At 38.9% G+C, this 23,108-nt stretch overlaps 1 protein-coding gene across 3 annotated transcripts; it reads left to right on the top strand.

The window, feature by feature from the left end:
* Positions 1-7,639: 7,639 nt before the first annotated feature.
* On the top strand, positions 7,640-22,788 carry LOC117334321 (glucose-6-phosphatase 2-like). Of its 3 annotated transcripts, none has more exons than XM_033893861.1 (8): positions 7,640-7,749; positions 8,236-8,379; positions 9,691-9,848; positions 10,582-10,700; positions 16,346-16,433; positions 20,441-20,556; positions 21,415-21,657; positions 22,221-22,788. In XM_033893861.1, exons 2-8 carry the CDS (start codon positions 8,302-8,304, stop codon positions 22,325-22,327), a joined length of 909 nt encoding a protein of 302 aa, XP_033749752.1. In that variant the 5' UTR covers positions 7,640-7,749; positions 8,236-8,301; the 3' UTR covers positions 22,328-22,788. The 3 variants fall into 3 exon arrangements, with proteins under 3 accessions (XP_033749752.1, XP_033749750.1, XP_033749751.1); XM_033893859.1 differs by having other exon boundaries at positions 16,346-16,508; XM_033893860.1 differs by having other exon boundaries at positions 7,657-7,675; positions 16,346-16,508.
* Positions 22,789-23,108: the final 320 nt, after the last annotated feature.

Here is a 23,108-nt window from a genome sequence, read left to right as displayed (position 1 = left end):
ATGAATGTAAATTACAGAACACCACCCATCAACTGTTTGTCCATTGCTGCTCAGCGTCAGAAAAGAAACCTTCATATACAATATTTAGTCAGATGTCTTTTCAGCTAACAATATAACGAAATTAAAAGTCGGGTGGACTCCTTTACCGCTTGTAATTAGTCATGTTTGACTGTCCCTGCTTCTGGGTCATCTTAACCTTGTGCTGGCCACGAGATGATTTACAGCGGTCATATTTGTCTGAGACACGACAATAGTCCCGGGAAGCTCTGGAGACCCCTGATTGAGATGAGCTAACGCTGTCGCTTTCATGTCATAGAAATGCATTCATACGCGATCGGACGTGATATGGCGCCGATTTATAAACACCATTATTACGGTACATTTTGTGTCAGTCTTTGTGGCGGAGACAGTGTCGCCCTGTGTATGATATAGTTTATAAAGATGAGTGTCTAGAACCCGCAGAGTTTGAGATAACTAGATTATCTATCGTCCCTTCAACAGATGAATTATTTTGTGTCATCTCGGGTCCGTATCCAGCGCTGGCCATCATTAGCTCAGGACAAAAACGCTGGAGACTATCGATGTCCACTGGTGTTATTTATAATTACATACAGCGTGCGACGAGTTGTCAAGGCAACAGTCAAACCAAACAAGGTCGTATTCATTATTTGTTTTTAATTATTTCAAAACAAAATTAAACACATAAAAACGTTTTATGGCTGAACCGATCTTCTAACGACTAGCACAAATTGTTGTTGAAGTTCATGCAATGCCGTCACTCAAGATGTTTGGAGCAAGGCATATACAGGTGGTATATACAGGTGGTATATACAGGTGGCATATACAGGTGGTATATACAGGTGGTATATACAGGTGGCAAATACAGGTGGTATATACAGGTGGCATATACAAGTGGCATATACAGGTGGTATATACAGGTGGCATATACAGGTGGTATATACAGGTGGCATATACAGGTGGCAAATACAGGTGGCATATACAGGTGGCATATACAAGTGGCATATACAGGTGGTATATACAGGTGGCATATACAGGTGGCATATACAGGTGGTATATACAGGTGGTATATACAGGTGGCATATACAGGTGGTATATACAGGTGGCATATACAGGTGGCAAATACAGGTGGCATATACAGGTGGCATATACAAGTGGCATATACAGGTGGTATATACAGGTGGCATATACAAGTGGCATATACAGGTGGCATATACAGGTGGTATATACAGGTGGCATATACAGGTGGTATATACAGGTAAGACCAAAGAAATGTGTTAAATGGTGACACTTGATACCGTAGAAGGATAATTTCAAACATATGTCATTAACGTTAAGGACACAAGCACCAAACGTTTTAACAACTTGACAAACGATTTCTCCATCTTCTTACTTGTCGACTACAATTACCATGTCATTTTACATGAAATACATGAATGGGATGTCAAAAGCGAGAGACCAAGTGATGACCGTGAAGATAAAAACCCTCGCATCACATACTGGTATAGAGATGTTGGCGGTAACAGTGAAGTTCGTCATCATTCTTCCCCAATATGAGTCAGTAAGTTTGTCTAGCAGAATGAAATGACTGTCACAGAATCATGAATGTAGGATTTCCGTCCCGGATTAATTGCATTAAAATTTGAAGTCAAATTCGACATACAGACGATTATACGATGTTTTACGAGGGATGATTGATATGTTGTGAGCCTCGTATTGAAGGAGGTATTCAAGGATGTTCTTTTAAAGTCCTACTATTCTCTGACTATATAGGGCCGTGCACCCAAGGACTGGTCGCGTTTGGTTGGTTTATATCGACGAGGTTGCAATATATAGTAAACAAGGACATGGTCGTCAAGATCCCCAGCCCATGCAAATATTGTATTACATGAAATTAAAGTGGGCAACATTTATAAAAACATAAAAAAAAAACATGACATATAGCATTAAGAGTCATTACATTTATATTCATGTTCAGTCAGCAAGTTCCTGTGAGAGTAATTAACATAATTAGTAACAATTCAATAAAATATACTGTACAGTGAACTATCAAAATGTGCTGATCATGCTTGTATTCTCCCTTTCTTCCTACTAGCAATCGGCTAATCAGGTCACCGCAGCTTCATTAAATATGCATGGAATGTGATCGAACTTGAGCGAGGGGTTTAGGTAATAAGTCTAACAAGCAAGTTTCATAAAAACCCTATCATTCCTTCGAAATATATCGTCCGGAAAGCAATCAGCCAATAAGGTCACAGCAGCCTCATTAAATATGCACGGAATATGCCGATATTTGAACTTGAGCGAGGGGCTCAGGTTATAAGTCTATAAAGCAAGTTTCATCAAAATCCAATCAAGCGAATCCGGACGGACGGACGGACGGACGGACGGACGGAACCCATTTGTATATCCCCCGCCAACTTCGTTGAGCGGGGGACAACAAGACAAGCGGCACAAAATGGAGAACATCGATTAAAGAGCAGTGATCAAATACGTGTAAGAATATCCATAATGACATGGTAGCAATACAAGGGAAAGATGTCCCTTCATATGCTACAGTGAAAAGGTGGGTGGCGGAATTTAAGTCTCGAGGGTGACTCCCGTCCTGGAACGCCTGTCAATGTAACAACCCCAGAAATTGTCAATCAGGTTCATGACTGACATGCAGACGAGTCACAGAAAGATATATAGCCAGGAAAGAGAACATTCCATTCTGACCGAGGATCTTGTAATGATAAAGCTTTCGGCCCGCTTAACCTCTTTGAGGAAGATCTTAAGCTCTTAAACACCGCTGGTTATAAGTGTATTAATACTGATCGAAGGAGATTATGTTGAAAAATAATACAATATGTCCGGCAAAATTCAAATCTTTCAATAAGTTCGAGTTGATGTTCCCAAATGAAATGTAGATATTTCCACATATTACTACATAGTGAACATACAGTTATGTATATACACAAAACAAGTGAAACGAAAAGTAATGATAGAAATTACAAATAAAATTTCGGTGTTTTATTGCTATATATACCATTGATTAAAGGGCAATAACTCTTACAATCCTATATGTAAATAGTCCTTTCTGGAATGTACTGAAAGATATAATGTTTTCTTTACAAAAATTTATTGACAAGTGGTTGTTTACAAGAATTGTGTTAGACAATTCCAGACAAGATATAGTATAAACACCAAGAGAGACAAATTGTTATTCATAACTGGTTTACAATTGACAAGAGAGCTTGATGAATTATGTTTGATCATGATTTTTTTGGAACTATGAAGTGTTGGATTCATAAATATTCTTAATCCTGCAGAAACGAAAAAGAAAAGGGTTAGTCAATGCTAGCTGTTATAAGATAAGTAATTAACAGTGCTGATTTAATACAACACCTTGTACACCACTTAATTTGATTGTTAATTATCACTGTAACTTTCTTACTTTTGTATCTATAATTAAATTGTGTTTCGAATCTCATCTTTCTGTTATTATCAGGAAACATTATAAATTTACAAATAACTCTGACAGCCGAATCAGTAGGTGTCAACCAATTATGGTGCTTCATTATTGCCAATTTGTAATTAGGATTGTAGTGTCCTTATACATAATTCAACAAGTTTATCTAAATAATTATATACATTTGTACATAGATTAAGCCTGGGAAGAAATCTTATTACCACATTATATGAAAATTAGAATGCATGAAGGAAAATGAGTAGGATGGTGTGTGGCACCATCCATCCGTCTGTCAACCCTGACCCTCCAGGATACCCTACATGAGTAGGATGTTGGGTGACACTATTGGTCTGTCAACCCTAACCCTCCAGGATACCCTTCATGAGTAGGATGTTATGTGACAATATTGGTCTGTCAACCGTGACCCTCCAGGATACCCTTCATGAGTAGGATATTATGTGACAATATTGGTCTGTCAACCGTGACCCTCCAGGATACCCTTCATGAGTAGGATGGTGTGTGACAATATTTGTCTGTCAACCCTGACCCTCGAGGACACCTTTTATGAGTAGGACGGTATGTGACACTATCCAGTCGTCTGTCAACCTTAACCCTCCAGGATATATATAACAGGTATTAATAATTAGCAAAATGTACGATATGCACTATGAGTTGGTGATCCGAAGGTTAAGATTTGAATTTCCTGTCCTGCTTGTAGTGTAATGGATATTAATAGTACAGTTTTTGTATGTGTAAAATTCGAACCATTGTATGTAAATACATACAGAGATCCAGGTATTCATATCATCTAAGAAACGACTTCCACTATAATGATGTCAGGATATCGGGCCGACCATCACTGCGCCGCTGAAAAGTTCTTTTTAAGATTAATATTTCAAACTTCTTCTCAAGTTCAACTGGTGGAATTGATCTGAAACTTGTCTGGAATGATCCCGAGATGGTCCTGACCAAGTGTTGTTATTTTGGCGGCCATCTTGAAAAACGTATTATAAAATTATTCTCCAGTTCCACTTGTGTCATTGAGCTGGATATTAGTGAGGATGTTATGAAAGAGGAACCAACAAAGTGTTGTTATTTTTCAGCCTCATGAAAATTTTAACATGGCAGCCACTGTAACCATTTCGTAACATACCGAATTGGTAATTGCACAATCATGGTTTTCCAAAACAACACCTATTTCAAACTTCTTCGAAACTTTCACCTCCGTCTTTCAGCTCAAACTTTGCTACAATAATCCTGAGATGGTCCTGACCAAGTTTGTTATTTGGTTCAAAATCCAAGATGGCTGCCATGACCAACAGTGCCACTATACCTACTACTGAATATGTATACTACAATAGTATAAAGGTCTTTATAGTCAGATGGCCGTTTTGGCCCATGGACCTCTTGTATATACCGGTATATGTATATATAACTTTGACAGCACATACATTAAAGCTCGATTCTCACACAGGTGACAGTTTTGGGGATGCATTTTATATGCATCCATTTCTGACAAGATGAAAATTTTGCCCAGTCTAGGTCGTTGTTCATATTTGCCCTGATGTCATATATCCAAGACCGATAAAACACATTTTACCTAAATTGACTTCTCTCTTTTCCATTTTCTCGTTCTTCCCTCTCTTTTTCCTCTACTGCACTCTTCTTCTCATTTATAACTTCATCACTTGTCAAGAGGCGATGGTTTGTTTGCTTTCTCTTCTCTGTTCGACTTCCCCTTTTAAATTGGAGCTGGAATCGAAAATAAGTTTTCAATTTCCGTGAAAGACGAGTCTAAACCAGTGTCCAGGTGATTCACCTCTAACTCATCATATCCACTAATGAGTGCCATAAGAAGAGGATATGTGTGCTCATGTGGTATAGCACTAGAGAGAGCTGCTTCAGAGACGCGTGGATCATCGTTTGTGGTCACGTGTCTGTTAGGAGAAGTGGCGTCAACTGCCCTGTGTCACTGGAAAGGAGTGAAATATTTAGGTCTGAGGAACCAACATCGACGGATGGCACAGCGTTCTCGGATGGTAAAAGATCGCCACCATCTTTGGGACGTTCATTGACCGTCTGCTCTGGCATTTGCTCGGGGCAATCAAACATGGATGATCGCCTTTTCAAGAGGCGCCAACACTTCATGCGACCCACGAGAGTCCATGATAATCAACGGCGATCTTTCATTGCCACAGTTTTAGAGACATTGCTGAACCATTCATTGCCTAAAACATCACACATCCAAGCTTCACTTTGGCATATCCATATTATACCCTAAGGATCGTCAACTGTGGCGAATGATTCTAATACGCACTTTTTTGTTTTTGCCTTCGGATATATATATACACAAATGAGGCATTACAACATGTACACTCGAGGTATTTATACATGTACATGCTTAAATTGCTATGTTTCCGCGAGAATTACTTGTTGTGGCCGAGGGTGACCAAGTACCTTTCTTGGCACATACCTGAGAAGGCGTAGGCTTGAACTGCTTTACAGTTTAATCTGCGTTCAGGTGAGGCTTATTTTGGAGAGTCACTTCCGTCACAATTTTCCCCAAGTCATCAAAATATTTGGTGATGACAGGTCTGTTCAACATACGAAGTCTGGATGTGGACAGTTTTCAGGCTTTCGTAGCACTAATTGTGGATGTCCTCCTCAGGCCTCTCCACCAATCATTTCCGGGTATTTTATTCCGAAAGCTTGTACCGCTTCCAACGTTTTGACAGAGACGGCTAGGTTTTACTAGGAGCTGTCTCTTGTTGATGACAAAACCTTTGTCAGTAGCTTCGATTAACTTAGCAACCATCGTTTCGTCTACTTTGGGATGTAGATATGGCCCTCGCCCTGTTTTTTTTTTGTTTGTTTGTTTTTTGTTTTTTGTTTATATACATGTATATATATCCCGCTTCTATTCTTCTGATCACGTGGTCTAGAATTGTTGTCTTGGGAACATTGTATGTTTTGCTAGCCACTCTAAATGACATGATACCTGCACGTACAGCTGCAACAGCAGACTCCATTTTTTTCTCCCTGTATTTGCTGTATTAACCTTTGTGTATTCTGGGCATGATTGTGTCTGCATGGAAAGAGAGATATCAATTAGATACATTTCTCATAAATCATATTTTCAGTCACAAAAGCAAAAACTAATGTAAAAGACGACACACTTCCAAATGAGGCATGAAAAGGAATGATCAAACATATTGATAGATTTTTTCGAACCAGACATTGACACGTCTAATTCCAACTCAACAGTTCTAAGAATCTATAGATTTATTTAAATCTTTAATTATATTATAATAAGGATTAGTTTGTGAATATACAGAGATGTATTGCAGACAAGATACTCAAAGGGGCCTACATTGTACATCTACAACTTGACCGTAGAATCAATATCAGAAATCATCCTAGATTACAAAATATTTTCTGAATATGTGTGGTCGAAGTTAAGCCCCTTGCGTATATTCCATAGGGGTAACTTTGACCACTTACAAAATATGAAAAAATAATATTGTTTATTGAATAATTTTTTTTTGTTTTGTTAACATAAATGTTAGATAATTTTTAAATTTATAAACATCCGATACACTTTTTTATTTTGAAATAGATGACATATATCGTTAATACGAATGAAAATTGGGAGTTAACGAAATTCCGCAAAATATCGCGTTAATTTCAAATATTTAAAAGCAATATGGTTGTCATGACTACTGTACAAACCGGATAGAATATGATATCGAATGTACCCAGCCAGTTTATATTGTTTGTATTATATATTTATTAAGCTTAGGATAATTTTCAAAAATGGTCGAAGATACCCAAGTGGTCAAAGTTACTCCGCCTTACACTAGTATCTCAGGAAACACAAAATCAATAAAATTACAATAATCTTTAGACAATTGGTAGATTCTAATTAAAAAATCTAGCTGTAACATTTATTGTAACTATATTTTAAATACAAAACTAATTGTAAATTTTGATTTATATCCTGTCTTTTTAAAGAGTATTTATTAAAAATAAATGAATAAACAAATAAATTAAAATGATCAATACAGGCGTAGTCAATGGGCCAGGAGACATATATAGCTTTTGGGATTCAGGCGATTCCGGATCTTTTATTAGTCTCAGGCGATTCCGGATCATTTATTAGTCTTTACCTACTTTCGTTTCACTGGGAGGCTCTCCAGATCACTTTGAGTACTAGTACTACTAGGCTATATTTTCTAAGTTGTGTTTTTGTTTCTGATGATAACATACCATAATATGTCTTCGTGAGTAATCATAAGCTTTTATAATGTCTAGGATTTTAGCTCCGTTCTGACAAACTGATGTCATACAGATGTACATACTTAGCCTCTCGCAACTGAGCCAAACCTCCGATCACAGGGACACGTTACAATAGTAATGTATGTATAAAATATATGGGGGTCGATTTATTTGTGTTATGTTTATATCGACCCGCCATATATTTTATACATACATTAGGCCTACTATTGTAACGTGTCCCTGTGCTCCGATCCTAATCACTTGATATGTTAATAATGTATTCTTCATTTTAGTATGCACACCTTACGTACAATCTTTGAGATAAAATATGCCTTCATTTTGCAAATTATGAAGTATTTTAACTTTTGGTCAAAATGTCTTTGTAGCTTAATATGGTATTTGTTTATATGCACACTGACCGGTATATATGGATGTATAGGCAGTACTTTCATATGCATCCTTTGTTTTTCTAATGTGTGATTTTATTTCAGTCTGATATAGTTTGACCATTAACCAATGTACTGACCCTGGGATTTTGGATTGCCCAGACTTGTGATATGTCTATACTGGACTCTGTAACACAGGTCCACCACTTTGGCTGGTTGGCCATACGCTACATACAGGAACAGTACAGTGTAAGTTTATGTAGGGTTAATCTTTGTCAAAATACATAGATGTTATATTGAGATAGCAAACATCCTATAAAAAATATGATAAAAGTGTTGAAGGAGAGAGTATAAGGTTACCTTGCTAGCTTAGACTAGATAAGCTGGCAAGAATTCCCCAAAGCCTTGTGGTAGGATGTTTGCCTTGAGAGGGAAAGGTCACTGGTTCAAGCCCCAGTGCGGGCAGGATATTTTTCACAACTCCTTCCTTTTACAGATCTCAGGTGCCGTTGAACACTCCAAGTAAAAGCTATAGGAGATAGAGAGGCTTCCATGGAGCTACATGTACATGTATAGAACCTGGGTTGTGGTTGTCTTTGGGGGTGAAATATTTGTGAAGGAGGGAGTTAGTGTAAAAGTAGAGAGTATAGGTCACCTCATTAGCTCAGGCTAGTGGAAATTTGCCTTTAGCTTAATGGTAGAGTGAACTGGTCACTGGTAATTAAGTGTTTCCATGGCAGATTTTTATTTAATTTACATTGCAGTCCTATACTCACAAAAACATGATGTGATTAATTGTTAGGGTACAGTACATTACCATGAAGAAGTGTCTTGTAAAACTGCTGGCATTGTCCTGCTGTCAGTCACTAGTTCAGAGGTCTGTGGCCAATGCCTTACACATTGTGGATAGTTGGACTACTAGGTTAGTGGTGGCTGGATAGTGGGACAACCAGGTTAGTGGTGGCTGGATAGTGGGACAACTAGGTAAGTGGTGGCTGGATAGTGGGACAACCAGGTAAGTGGTGGCTGGATAGTGGGACAACTAGGTAAGTGGTGGCTGGATAGTGGGACAACCAGGTTAGTGGTGGCTGGATAGTGGGACAACCAGGTTAGTGGTGGCTGGATAGTGGGACAACCAGGTTAGTGGTGGCTGGATAGTGGGACAACCAGGTAAGTGGTGGCTGGATAGTGGGACAACCAGGTAAGTGGTGGCTGGATAGTGGGACAACCAGGTAAGTGGTGGATTGATAGTGGGACAACCAGGTAAGTGGTGGATTGATAGTGGGACAACCAGGTTAGTGGTGGCTGGATAGTGGGACAACCAGGTTAGTGGTGGCTGGATAGTGGGACAACCAGGTAAGTGGTGGATTGATAGTGGGACAACCAGGTTAGTGGTGGATTGATAGTGGGACAACCAGGTTTATGGCAGCTTGGGGAAGGTTACTATGTGATGGCTTGTTGGTGGGACAGGATAATCAGATATAAACCGTTGATGAGACGGCCATGTTTTACATTTATTTACAACAGATGATTGAATTCTATTGTTTGATTATATTGTAGGAATATTCACAATGGATGTTGTTTCTGAGTAAACTTGGCGACCCTCGCTATGCCTTCCTTGTTTACTTTCCTCTTACCTTCTGCCTGAGCCAGTTCCGAGGGAAACAACTGCTGTGGGTCGCCTGTGTCGCAGAATGGCTGAATGCAGTCTTAAAACTGTAAGTTCTTTCATTTGAATTGTCCAGGTTATATCTAACAGTAAATAAATTATAGAACTATATACAACAGCACTGGATTGAAGGCAATAAATAAAGCTGACTTCTAATATTGATCTCCTCTGATTCAATCAAACCTGAAAAATCATCCGTGTATACCAAGTACATATATCTCATACAGGTTGTTTTCTCATTATTGTTGAAAGTAATTACCTGTGTTAATTGTTGATGGGTGCATCAAATTGATTTCAAGATAAGGGCTTGTCCTTTTTAGCTTGACTATTCAAATCACCACAGGGTCCGTGGTCAAATCACATCACATTCGTTGAGCTGTGGTGTAAGTGTCATGCATTTGTAAACAAGTCTTGTTATTGCTATTTCTTGAGAAGTACTGGAAGGATATTTCTCAAACTTTACATATTGGTTTCACTTAGTTGTGCCCATTGAATTTGGAGTCTGTTCTGGAAAACAAAATGGCTGACTTGTAATTTGACAGTTGAAGTTTGTTATCACAATTTCTTGAGAAGAACTTGAGAGATATTTCTCCAATTTCATAATATGTAGGTTTCCTTTGGTCTCTCGTTGTTACCATACAATATTGAGTCTAATCAGGTAAACAGAATGGCTGTTAGGTGGCCATCTTAGGCTTTGTCTGTTGAAGTTTGTTGGACCTCATTCTCATGTTCTGTCCAGTTCTACTCTGCTCAGACTTGTGTCTGTTTTTAAATATTTCAAGTATCCTCCATGGTGACCGGCCATACTGGTGGGTTGGAGAGACATTCCATTACAAGGAAAAGGAAGAGTTGGAAACCATGCAACCAGCACAATACTACCTCACCTGTGAAACTGGACCAGGTATGTACACAATATTACCTTACCTGTGAAACTGGACCAGGTATGTATAAATTACTACCTCACCTGTAAAACTGGACCAGGTATGTACACAATACTACCTCACCTGTGAAACTGGACCAAGTATGTACACAATATTACCTTACCTGTGAAACTGGACCAGGTATGTATAAATTACTACCTCACCTGTAAAACTGGACCAGGTATGTATAAATTACTACCTCACCTGTGAAACTGGACCAGGTATGTACACAATATTACCTCACCTGTGAAACTGGACCAGGTATGTACACAATATTACCTGTAAAACTGGACCAGGTATGTACACAATATTACCTCACCTGTGAAACTGGACCAGGTATGTATAAATTACTACCTCACCTGTGAAACTGGACCATGTATGTATAAATTACTACCTCACCTGTGAAACTGGACCAGGTATGTACATAATATTACCTTACCTGTGAAACTGGACCAGATATGTATAAATTACTACCTCACCTGTGAAACTGGACCAGGTATGTACACAATATTACCTTACCTGTAAACCTGGACCAGGTATGTACACAATATTACCTGTGAAACTGGACCAAGTATGTACACAATACTACCTCACCTGTGAAACTGGACCAAGTTATGTACACAATATTACCTTACCTGTGAAACTGGACCAGGTATGTATAAATTACTACCTCACCTGTAAAACTGGACCAGGTATGTACACAATACTACCTCACCTGTGAAACTGGACCAAGTATGTACACACTATTACCTTACCTGTGAAACTGGACCAGGTATGTATAAATTACTACCTCACCTGTGAAACTGGACCAGGTATGTACACAATATTACCTGTGAAACTGGACCAAGTATGTACACAATACTACCTCACCTGTGAAACTGGACCAAGTTATGTACACAATATTACCTTACCTGTGAAACTGGACCAGGTATGTATAAATTACTACCTCACCTGTAAAACTGGACCAGGTATGTACACAATACTACCTCACCTGTGAAACTGGACCAAGTATGTACACACTATTACCTTACCTGTGAAACTGGACCAGGTATGTATAAATTACTACCTCACCTGTGAAACTGGACCAGGTATGTACACGATATTACCTGTGAAACTGGACCAGGTATGTACACAATATTACCTTACCTGTGAAACTGGACCAGGTATGTATAAATTACTACCTCACCTATGAAACTGGACCAGGTATGTACACAATATTACCTTACCTGTGAAACTGGACCAGGTATGTACACAATATTACCTGTGAAACTGGACCAGATATGTACACACTATTACCTGTGAAACTGGACCAGGTATGTACACAATATTACCTTACCTGTAAAACTGGACTAGGTATGTATAAATTACTACCTCACCTGTGAAACTGGACCAGGTATGTATAAATTACTACCTCACCTGTAAAACTGGACCAGGTATGTATAAATTACTACCTCACCTGTGAAACTGGACCAGGTATGTACACAATATTACCTCACCTGTGAAACTGGACCAGGTATGTACACAATATTACCTGTAAAACTGGACCAGGTATGTACACAATATTACCTCACCTGTGAAACTGGACCAGGTATGTATAAATTACTACCTCACCTGTGAAACTGGACCATGTATGTATAAATTACTACCTCACCTGTGAAACTGGACCAGGTATGTACATAATATTACCTTACCTGTGAAACTGGACCAGATATGTATAAATTACTACCTCACCTGTGAAACTGGACCAGGTATGTACACAATATTACCTTACCTGTAAACCTGGACCAGGTATGTACACAATATTACCTGTGAAACTGGACCAAGTATGTACACAATACTACCTCACCTGTGAAACTGGACCAAGTTATGCACACAATATTACCTTACCTGTGAAACTGGACCAGGTATGTATAAATTACTACCTCACCTGTAAAACTGGACCAGGTATGTACACAATACTACCTCACCTGTGAAACTGGACCAAGTATGTACACACTATTACCTTACCTGTGAAACTGGACCAGGTATGTATAAATTACTACCTCACCTGTGAAACTGGACCAGGTATGTACACAATATTACCTGTGAAACTGGACCAGGTATGTACACAATATTACCTTACCTGTGAAACTGGACCAGGTATGTATAAATTACTACCTCACCTATGAAACTGGACCAGGTATGTACACAATATTACCTTACCTGTGAAACTGGACCAGGTATGTACACAATATTACCTGTGAAACTGGACCAGATATGTACACACTATTACCTGTGAAACTGGACCAGGTATGTACACAATATTACCTTACCTGTGAAACTGGACCAGGTATGTACACAATATTACCTGTGAAACTGGACCAGATATGTACACACTATTACCTGTGAAACTGGACCAGGTATGTACACAATATTACCTTACCTGTAAAACTGGACTAGGTATGTATAAATTACTACCTCACCTGTGAAACTGGACCAGGTATGTACACAATATTACCTTACCTGTGAAACTGGACCAGATATGTATAAATTACTACCTCACCTGTAAAACTGGACCAGGTATGTACACAATATTAACTCACCTGTAAAACTGGACCAGGTATGTACAAAATTCTACCTTACCTGTAAAACTGGACTAGGTATGTACACAATACTACCTCACCTGTGAAACTGGACCAGCAGTGATCAATCTAGGATTTAGGGGAATATACCCAATGTATGCAATATCACCTGTAGTACAGGACCAGGTATGTATACAATATTAACTCACCTGTAAAACTGGACCAGGTATGTACAAAATACTACCTTACCTGTGAAACTGGACTAGGTATGTACACAATACTACCTCACCTGTAAAACTGGACCAGCAGTGATCAATCTAGGATTTAGGGGAATATACCCAATGTATGCAATATTACCTGTGATACAGGACCAGGTATGTATACAATATTACCTGTGATACAGGACCAGGTATGTATACAATATAACCTGTAGTACAGGACCAGGTATGTATGCAATATTACCTGTAGTACAGGACCAGGTATGTATACAATATTACCTGTGATACAGGACCAGGTATGTATACAATATTACCTGTGATACAGGACCAGGTATGTATACAATATAACCTGTAGTACAGGACCAGGTATGTATACAATATCACCTGTAGTACAGGACCAGGTATGTATACAATATAACCTGTAGTACAGGACCAGGTATGTATACAATATTACCTGTAGTACAGGACCAGGTATGTATACAATATTACCTGTGATACAGGACCAGGTATGTATACAATATTACCTGTGATACAGGACCAGGTATGTATACAATATAACCTGTAGTACAGGACCAGGTATGTATACAATATAACCTGTGGTACAGGACCAGGTATGTATACAATATAACCTGTAGTACAGGACCAGGTATGTATACAATATAACCTGTGATACAGGACCAGGTATGTATACAACATTACCTGTGATACAGGACCAGGTATGTATACAATATTACCTGTGGTACAGGACCAGGTATGTATACAACATTACCTGTAGTACAGGACCAGGTATGTATACAATATAACCTGTGGTACAGGACCAGGTATGTATACAATATTACCTGTGATACAGGACCAGGTATGTATACAATATTACCTGTGATACAGGACCAGGTATGTATACAATATAACCTGTAGTACAGGACCAGGTATGTATACAATATTACCTGTGATACAGGACTAGGTATGTATACAATATTACCTGTGATACAGGACCAGGTATGTATACAATATTACCTGTGGTACAGGACCAGGTATGTATACAATATTACCTGTAGTACAGGACCAGGTATGTATACAATATTACCTGAGGTACAGGACCAGGTATGTATACAATATTACCTGTGATACAGGACCAGGTATGTATACAATATTACCTGTAGTACAGGACCAGGTATGTATACAATATTACCTGAGGTACAGGACCAGGTATGTATACAATATTACCTGTGATACAGGACCAGGTATGTATACAATATTACCTGTGATACAGGACCAGGTATGTATACAATATTACCTGTGATACAGGACCAGGTATGTATACAATATAACCTGTAGTACAGGACCAGGTATGTATACAATATTACCTGTGATACAGGACCAGGTATGTATACAATATTACCTGAGGTACAGGACCAGGTATGTATACAATATTACCTGTGATACAGGACCAGGTATGTATACAATATTACCTGTGATACAGGACCAGGTATGTATACAATATTACCTGTAGTACAGGACCAGGTATGTATACAATATTACCTGTGGTACAGGACCAGGTATGTATACAATATTACCTGTAGTACAGGACCAGGTATGTATACAATATTACCTGTGGTACAGGACCAGGTATGTATACAATATTACCTGTAGTACAGGACCAGGTATGTATACAATATTACCTGTGATACAGGACCAGGTATGTATACAATATTACCTGTGATACAGGACCAGGTATGTATACAATATTACCTGTAGTACAGGACCAGGTATGTATACAATATTACCTGTAGTACAGGACCAGGTATGTATACAATATTACCTGTGATACAGGACCAGGTATGTATACAATATTACCTGTGATACAGGACCAGGTATGTATACAATATCACCTGTAGTACAGGACCAGGTATGTATACGATGTTACCTGTAGTACAGGACCAGGTATGTATACAATATTACCTGTAGTACAGGACCAGGTATGTATACAATATTACCTGTGATACAGGACCAGGTATGTATACAATATTACCTGTGATACAGGACCAGGTATGTATACAATATTACCTGTGATACAGGACCAGGTATGTATACAATATAACCTGTAGTACAGGACCAGGTATGTATACAATATTACCTGTGATACAGGACCAGGTATGTATACAATATTACCTGTAGTACAGGACCAGGTATGTATACAATATAACCTGTAGTACAGGACCAGGTATGTATACAATATTACCTGTGATACAGGACCAGGTATGTATACAATATTACCTGTGATACAGGACCAGGTATGTATACAATATTACCTGTGGTATAGGACCAGGTATGTATACAATATAACCTGTAGTACAGGACCAGGTATGTATACAATATTACCTGTGATACAGGACCAGGTATGTATACAATATTACCTGTAGTACAGGACCAGGTATGTATACAATATAACCTGTAGTACAGGACCAGGTATGTATACAATATTACCTGTAGTACAGGACCAGGTATGTATACAATATTACCTGTAGTACAGGACCAGGTATGTATACAATATAACCTGTAGTACAGGACCAGGTATGTATACAATATTACCTGTAGTACAGGAGCAGGTATGTATACAATATTACCTGTGGTACAGGACCAGGTATGTATACAATATTACCTGAGGTACAGGACCAGGTATGTATACAATATAACCTGTGGTACAGGACCAGGTAGGTATACAATATTACCTGTGGTACAGGACCAGGTATGTATACATCTAACTTCAATGTAACTTTTGAAATAGAACCAGATGACGTTGATCTATAAAGGAAAGTTTTCAATCTTTTTTGTACCTGTTTCATTCAGGAAGTCCTTCAGGCCATGCCATGGTGACCTCAGCAGTGTTCTATGTCCTGGTCAAGGCCATATTGGACTCTACAATGAAACATCAAAGGTATCTGGTCGGGCTCCACTGGTATATACTAATTGGTTATCAACCAGGCAGAACAAAAAGTTTTATCTTAACAAGGTAGAGAGTCTCTTTATCCAAAGTTGATAGGAGACCGTAGTATTAATTTAGATCATGAAAAGTTGATAAATTAATAGATAATTATTATAAACTAAAGATTATAATCTCTTCAATGTAAAATAAAATTGTATTGTGGTTGTATGGTATGTATGTATAATTGTATAGTGGTTGTATGGTATGTATGTATAATTGTATTGTGGTTGTATGGTATGTATGTATAATTGTATAGTGGTTGTATGGTATGTATGTATAATTGTATTGTGGTTGTATGGTATGTATGTATAATTGTATAGTGGTTGTATGGTCACTGGTATGTCTCCTTGTCTACGTGGTTTCTGGTCTGTCTTGTCTCCTTGTATCGATGGTTGTCTGGTCTGTCTGTCTCCTTGTCTCGTGGTTGTCTGGTCTGTCTGTCTCCTTGTCTTGTGTTGTCTGGTCTGTCTGTCTACTTGTCTAGTGGTTGTCTGGTCTGTCTGTCCTCCTTGTCTCGTGGTTGTCTGGTCTGTCTGTCTCCTTGTCTTGTGGTTGTCTGGTCTGTCTGTCTCCTTGTCTCGTGGTTGTCGGTCGGTCTGTCTCCTTGTCTCGTGGTTGTCTGGTCTGTCTGTCTCCTTGTCTCGTGGTTGTCTGGGTCGGTCTGTCTCCTTGTCTCGTGTTGTCTGGTCTGTCTGTCTCCTTGTCTCGTGGTTGTCTGGTCTGTCTGTCTCTTGTCTTGTGGTTGTCTGCTCTGTCTGTCTACTTGTTCGTTGTTGTCTGGTTCTGTCTGTTCTCTTATTTCTCGTTGGTTTCTGGTTGTCCTGTTTCCTTGTCTCTCGTTGGTTGTATTTGTCTTCTTTTCCTTGTTCTGTGTGTTTTCTTCTATGTATGTATAATTGTATTGTGGTTGTATGGTATGTATAATTGTATCGTGGTTGTATGGTATGTTTTATCTTTCTTCGTGGTTGTTGGTTGTTGTTCTAATTGTATGTGGTTGTTGGTCATGTTGTTCATATTGTCTGTGGTTTGTATGTCTGTCTGTCTCCTTGTTCGTGGTTGTTGGTCTGTCTGTCTATCCTTGTCATCTGGTTGTCTGGTTGTCTTGTATCCTTGCTTCGTGGTTGTTTGGTTGTTATTTCCTTGTCTCGTTGTTTGTCTGGTCTGTCTTTCCTTTATTGTCTTGTTGTTTCTGTGTCTTGTCTGTCTCATTGTCTTGTGGTTTGTCTGGTTGTTCTTAATCTTGTCTCCGTGGTTGTCTGGTCTGTCTGTCTCTCTGTCTCAGTGTTGTTGTTGTTTGTCTGTCTCCTTGTCTAGTGTGTTTTCTGTGTCTGTTTCTGTCTTCTTGTCTCTTGTTGTCATTGGTCTGTCTGTTCCTTGTTTTGTGGTTGTCTTGTCTGTTCTTTCTCCTTTTTTCTTGTGGTTTCTTGTTCTGTCTGTCTCCTTGTTCTCTGTGTTGTATTCCTGTTCTGTCTGTTCCTTGTTGTTGTTGTCTGTGTCTTCTGTCTCCTTTTGTCTCGTGTTGTCTGTTCTTCTCTTTTCTCCTTGTCTCTCGTTTGTTTGTCTTGGTCTTTCTGTCTCCTTTTCTCGTTTGGTTGTCTGGTTCTGTCCTGTCTCCTTTCTCTTTTTGTCTGGTCTGTCTGTCATCCTTGTCTGTGTTTGTCTGGTCTGTCTTCTCCTTTGTCTTCGTTGGTTGTTCTGGTTCTGTCTGTCTCCTTGTCTCGTGGTTTTGTCTTTCTGTCTCCTTGTCTCTCGTGGTTGTCTGGTCTGTCTGTCTCCTTGTCTTGTGGTTTCTGGTCTTCTGTCTCCTTGTCTCTCGTGGTTGTCTTGGTCTGTCTCCTTGTCTCGTGGTTGTCTGGTCTGCTATGTCGTTGTTCTGTTGTTGGTCTGTTCTTGTCTTGTGTCTTGGTTGTTTTCTGTATCGTTAGTTGTCTGTCTCTGTTCTGTTGTGTGTTCTGTGTCTGTCTGTCTCCTTGTCTCGTGGTTGTCTGGTCTGTCCTGTCTCCATTGTCTCTGTGGTTGTCTGGTCTGTCTCCTTGTTCTTGTGGTTTGTGTGTTGGTATCTGCTCATTGTCTTGTGGTTTGTCTGTCTGGTCTTCTCCTTGTCCTCTGTTGTTGTCTGTCTGTCTCCTTGTCTCTGTGTTTGTCTGGTCTGTCTGTCTTCCTTTGTCTCTTTGTTTCTGTCTTTGTCTTTGTTTCTCCTTATTCTGTATGTGGTTTGTTCTGGTCTGTCTGTTCTTGTCTTTGTGTGTTGTCTTCGTCTTATGTCTCCTTGTCTCGTGGTTGTCATGGTCTGTCTGTCTCCTTGTCTTGTGGTTGTCTGGTCTGTCTCCTTGTCTTGTGGTTGTCTGGTCTGTCTGTCTCCTTGTCATTGTGGTTGTCTGGTCTGTCTGTCTCCTTGTTCTGTGGTTGTCTGGTCTGTCTCCTTGTCTCTGTGGTTGTCTGGTCTGGTCTGTCTCCTTGTCTTGTGGTTGTCTGGTCTGGTCTGTCTCCTTGTCTCGTGGTTGTCTGGTCTGTCTGTCTCCTTGTCTCGTGGTTGTCTGGTCTGTCTGTCTCCTTGTCTCGTGGTTGTCTGGTCTGTCTGTCTCCTTGTCTCGTGGTTGTCTGTCTGTCTGTCTCCTTGTCTCTCGTGGTTGTCTGGTCTGTCTTCTCCTTGTCTCGTGGTTGTCTGGTCTGTCTCGTCTCCTTGTCTCGTGGTTGTCTGGTCTGTCTGTCTCCTTGTCTCGTGGTTGTCTGGTCTGTCTGTCTCCTTGTCTGGTGGTTGTCTGGTCTTCTGTACTACAATTGTCCTTGTGGTTTGTCTGAGTCTGTCTGTCTCCTTGTCTTGTGGTTGTCTGGTCCGTGCTGTCTCCTTGTTCTCGTGGTTGTCTGGTCTGTCCTGTTCTCCTTGTCTCGGTGTTGTCTGGTCCTGTCTGTCTCCTTGTCTTAGTGGGTATGTCTGGTCGGTCTGTCCCTTGTCTCGTGGTTGTACTGAGTCTGTCTGTCTCCTTGTCTTGTGGTTGTCACTGAGGGCTGTCTGTCATCCTTGTCTAGTGGTTGTATTGGGTCTGTTATGTCTCCATTGTCTTGGTGGTTGTATGGTCTCGTGTCTGTCTCCTTGTCTTGTGGTGTGTCTGGTCTGTCTAGTCTCCTTGTCTCGTGGTTTGTCATGGTATGTATGTCCGCCTTGTCTCCGACTGGTTGTATGGTCTGTCTGTCTACTTGTCCTTGTGGTTGTCTTGGATCTGTCTGTCTCCTTGTCTTAGTGGTTGTCTGGTATGTCTGTCCTCCTTTCTCATTCAACATTGTTTTTGTTGATAAATATTTTAGCAAGTAGTGCCAATTTTAATGTCTCATCCATATTGATATACCTGTTTTATATTTAATTTCTCCGTAAGTTCTGTAGAGTACATTTAGAGTAACTAGTAACTACAAACATTAATTATGTTAAAGAGAAGGTAACTGTTGTAGAATGCATATAATGTTCAATTTCCCAACCATATTGAAAATATTTGAAATAATTCAGGAATTTGAAAAATATCTGTAATAGTCAATCTAATTGAAATCTAGATTGTCATTCTCACTAAGTTACATGAACATCTAATGACATGGCATAAGGGGTTGTGTCAGGATGACCTTTTGGATTAACCAATCAAATTACTCCTTACAGAATCTTGGACGTGAATTTCATATGTGCGAAATAGCATGACTAGAGTTCATAGCTTGCATAATCTGTCAATCTGTTTATAGATATACATGTTGTACCGAAATGGTAAGCTTCAAATGCATGATGTGACGAATGGGTGAGATCGATGACATCGGAAAATTGTCAATTTGACCTGAAAGTGAAATATTGAGATAACAAAGGTCACCAGAGCGTGACCCCTTATGCAATGTTATTAGATATTACATGTAACGTAGTGAAAATAACGGTCTAGATTTTGATTAGATTGTGTAATGGTTTATTTTGGATTTTATTTCAGTATTGTACACGCTGCAGTATGGACGAGTTTCGCTGTACTTATCATCGCAGTAAATATATCTCGTGTTTTCATAGCAACACATTTTCCCCATCAGGTCATTATGGGGACTTTCATTGGTACGTTCATCAAAGTAAATTTAAGTAAAAAAAAAAAGATTTTATACCAATTACTTTTAAACTTACATTATTAAATCACATGGATCTATAGTGTTGAAGAAGTTGAGTTTTTTTTAAGCCAACCATCATCAGATGATGGTCTATTCAAGTCACCCTGTATTCGTGGTCCTTAATGGTTGTGTGTCAATAAACTACCCTTGTTTCTTAAAAAGTACTGGAGAGATATTTCTGATATTTTTAGCTCACCTGGTCCGAACCGGATAATTCAATCTTGATTGGTTCTATGTAAGACTGTTCTTGATTGGTTCTATGTAAGACTGTTCTTGATTGGTTCTATGTAAGACTGTTCTTGATTGGTTCTATGTAAGACTGTTCTTGATTGGTTCTATGTAAGACTGTTCTTGATTGGTTCTCTGTAAGACTGTTCTTGATTGGTTCTATGTAAGACTGTTCTTGATTGGTTCTATGTAAGACTGTTCTTGATTGGTTCTCTGTAAGACTGTTCTTGATTGGTTCTATGTAAGACTGTTCTTGATTGGTTCTCTGTAAGACTGATCTTGATTGGTTCTTTGTAAGACTGATCTTGATTGGTTCTCTGGACATCTTTTCTCTACTTTTCTCTTCTTTTTTCTTTTCCTCTTTATAATCTGATAACAAGGAAAACCTTTATAATTATGAAATCTAACAAAGATTTAAGAACTTTCTGAGAAATTAAGTTTGAAAAATAAAAATTACATGTTCTGTGTAGAATATGCTTTAGGTAAACTACTGGGCTGTGTAGAATGCATTAGGTATATTAAGCATGAACATTATAGAAAGATTGTAGCCTGTCAATTTATTTTGTTTTAATCTTGACAGGTATAGGATTAGGGGAGATAATTCACATGGATGTTGTTGCTAGACTCCGCAGCAAACATTACCTGTTAGGAACCATGTTGGCCATCGGAGGATACGTGCTAACGTACACAGTCGTATTGGTGCTTGGTTATGACCCTCTCTGGTCTGTACCTATGGCCTACAAATGGTGTTCTACCTCCGCCTGGGTCCACCCCGACACCACACTCTTCTTCTCCGTCGTCAGGGACATTTCCTGTCTGGCAGGTGGGTAGAGTGAACTGGGGACTGTTTGTTTATGTGGACAAACCGGTTCGTCAGTTTTTAAATGTAATATTTCAAACATATACCTTGACAGACCTGCAAATGTTAACTAGGAAGGCTTTGGAAATCTGTGTCAAGGCTTCTCTGAAAACAACATAAAATCACCAGGTTTGTCTTTATTTCACAAACAAACAACACAGGTCCAATTGGTTCAACAATTTGGACTGCAAAAATGAAAAATGCCCAGATCTCTGACATTTGGTGAATGTAATTACTGGCAGCATTATTGTTTTTTATGGAAAAATAATCAAAGAAGGAGATTAGATTTAGATTTGATTTATAATTATAAATCCTAGCAAGAAAGTCCGATTTGCAGCACAATAGATTTGATATGTCGTTCTGTACATTGTACATATGTAGCGGGACTGGATTGGGTCGGTGACCAGGTAGCTCAATTGCTAGAGCATACGGCTAGTGGTCGCCTGGCCGCTACAGTTTCTCCTCTCCTGTTACACATAAATGTCCTGTAACCTCCATGTTGTACATTATCTATCCTTTGTTTGCAGGATTTGGATTTGGGGCGTACATCAAAGGAAGAATTCATCTGGAGGAAAACAGAGTTCAGTTCACAGTATATCTAAAATATTACAGATCATTTCAAGCTTGTGTGTGACTTTAATGATGGAAACTATCAAGCTTCCCAGGGACTCTGATGCAATATTTTATGGGTCAGCCTTCATCAAATTCTTCTGCATGATGTCCATTGTTGTGATTTTAATACCAGTCTTTTTTGACAAATGTTTTGGATCGTCTGATGCGGTGAAGAAGAATTAAGTCTTTATTATTTGGTTACTGCCTTCAGTAGCCATAACAAACTGTTTAATTTTTGTTGCAGACATGCACGTGTTGTATGACATTTTTTGTCAGTCATTGATGTATCCTGGTGATATCTTCATGTACTTCACCAGAAAGGATACATAGCAGTGTATACATATATAGCTACCTGTTATTACAGACTTAACTAGTCATGACATTTATTTGTTCAATATTGTAGTTTTGTTGACTTTAATTAGTAAGAATGTCATGTGGATATTGTATTTATGGGGCCAATAAATCAGTGATAAGAAACATGAAGTGAGTGATATATTTTATTATGTAAGATATCAATGATTTTTCTGTCAGTAATGATTTACAAAACACTGGTCACTTCCCAGATCTGGTGTAGAATACAAATTTAAATCCCGGTTCTTATAATGCTAGTACGGCTATTTGCTTTGATGAAAAATTTACTTAAGGCTTCTTGTGTTCTGAATCCAATATAAATGTAGAAGGTCACTACCCATATAATGAAACTGTATATGCAAAAGAGATATGCTAATGATGACTTGTATTATTATAATAATTATTACTATTGTTATGCCCTTGTTAACAGTAAGTAGAATAATTATTACTAT

Source organism: Pecten maximus, chromosome 9 (assembly GCF_902652985.1).
Source record: "Pecten maximus chromosome 9, xPecMax1.1, whole genome shotgun sequence".
NCBI lineage: Eukaryota > Metazoa > Mollusca > Bivalvia > Pectinida > Pectinidae > Pecten > Pecten maximus.
The sequence above is the reverse complement of the archived record's forward strand: the minus strand, read 5'-3'. Positions and strand labels throughout refer to the sequence as shown.

What these genes read in the sequence shown, in the direction of transcription:
- LOC117334321 (XM_033893859.1), top strand. Translation starts at nt 8,302, where the DNA reads ATGTCTATACTGGACTCTGTAACACAGGTCCACCACTTTGGCTGGTTG. An exon ending in ACATACAGGAACAGTACAGT is followed by an intron (nt 8,380 to 9,690) that starts GTAAGTTTATGT and finishes ATTATATTGTAG; the next exon opens with GAATATTCACAATGGATGTT. An exon ending in CTGAATGCAGTCTTAAAACT is followed by an intron (nt 9,849 to 10,581) that starts GTAAGTTCTTTC and finishes AAATATTTCAAG; the next exon opens with TATCCTCCATGGTGACCGGC.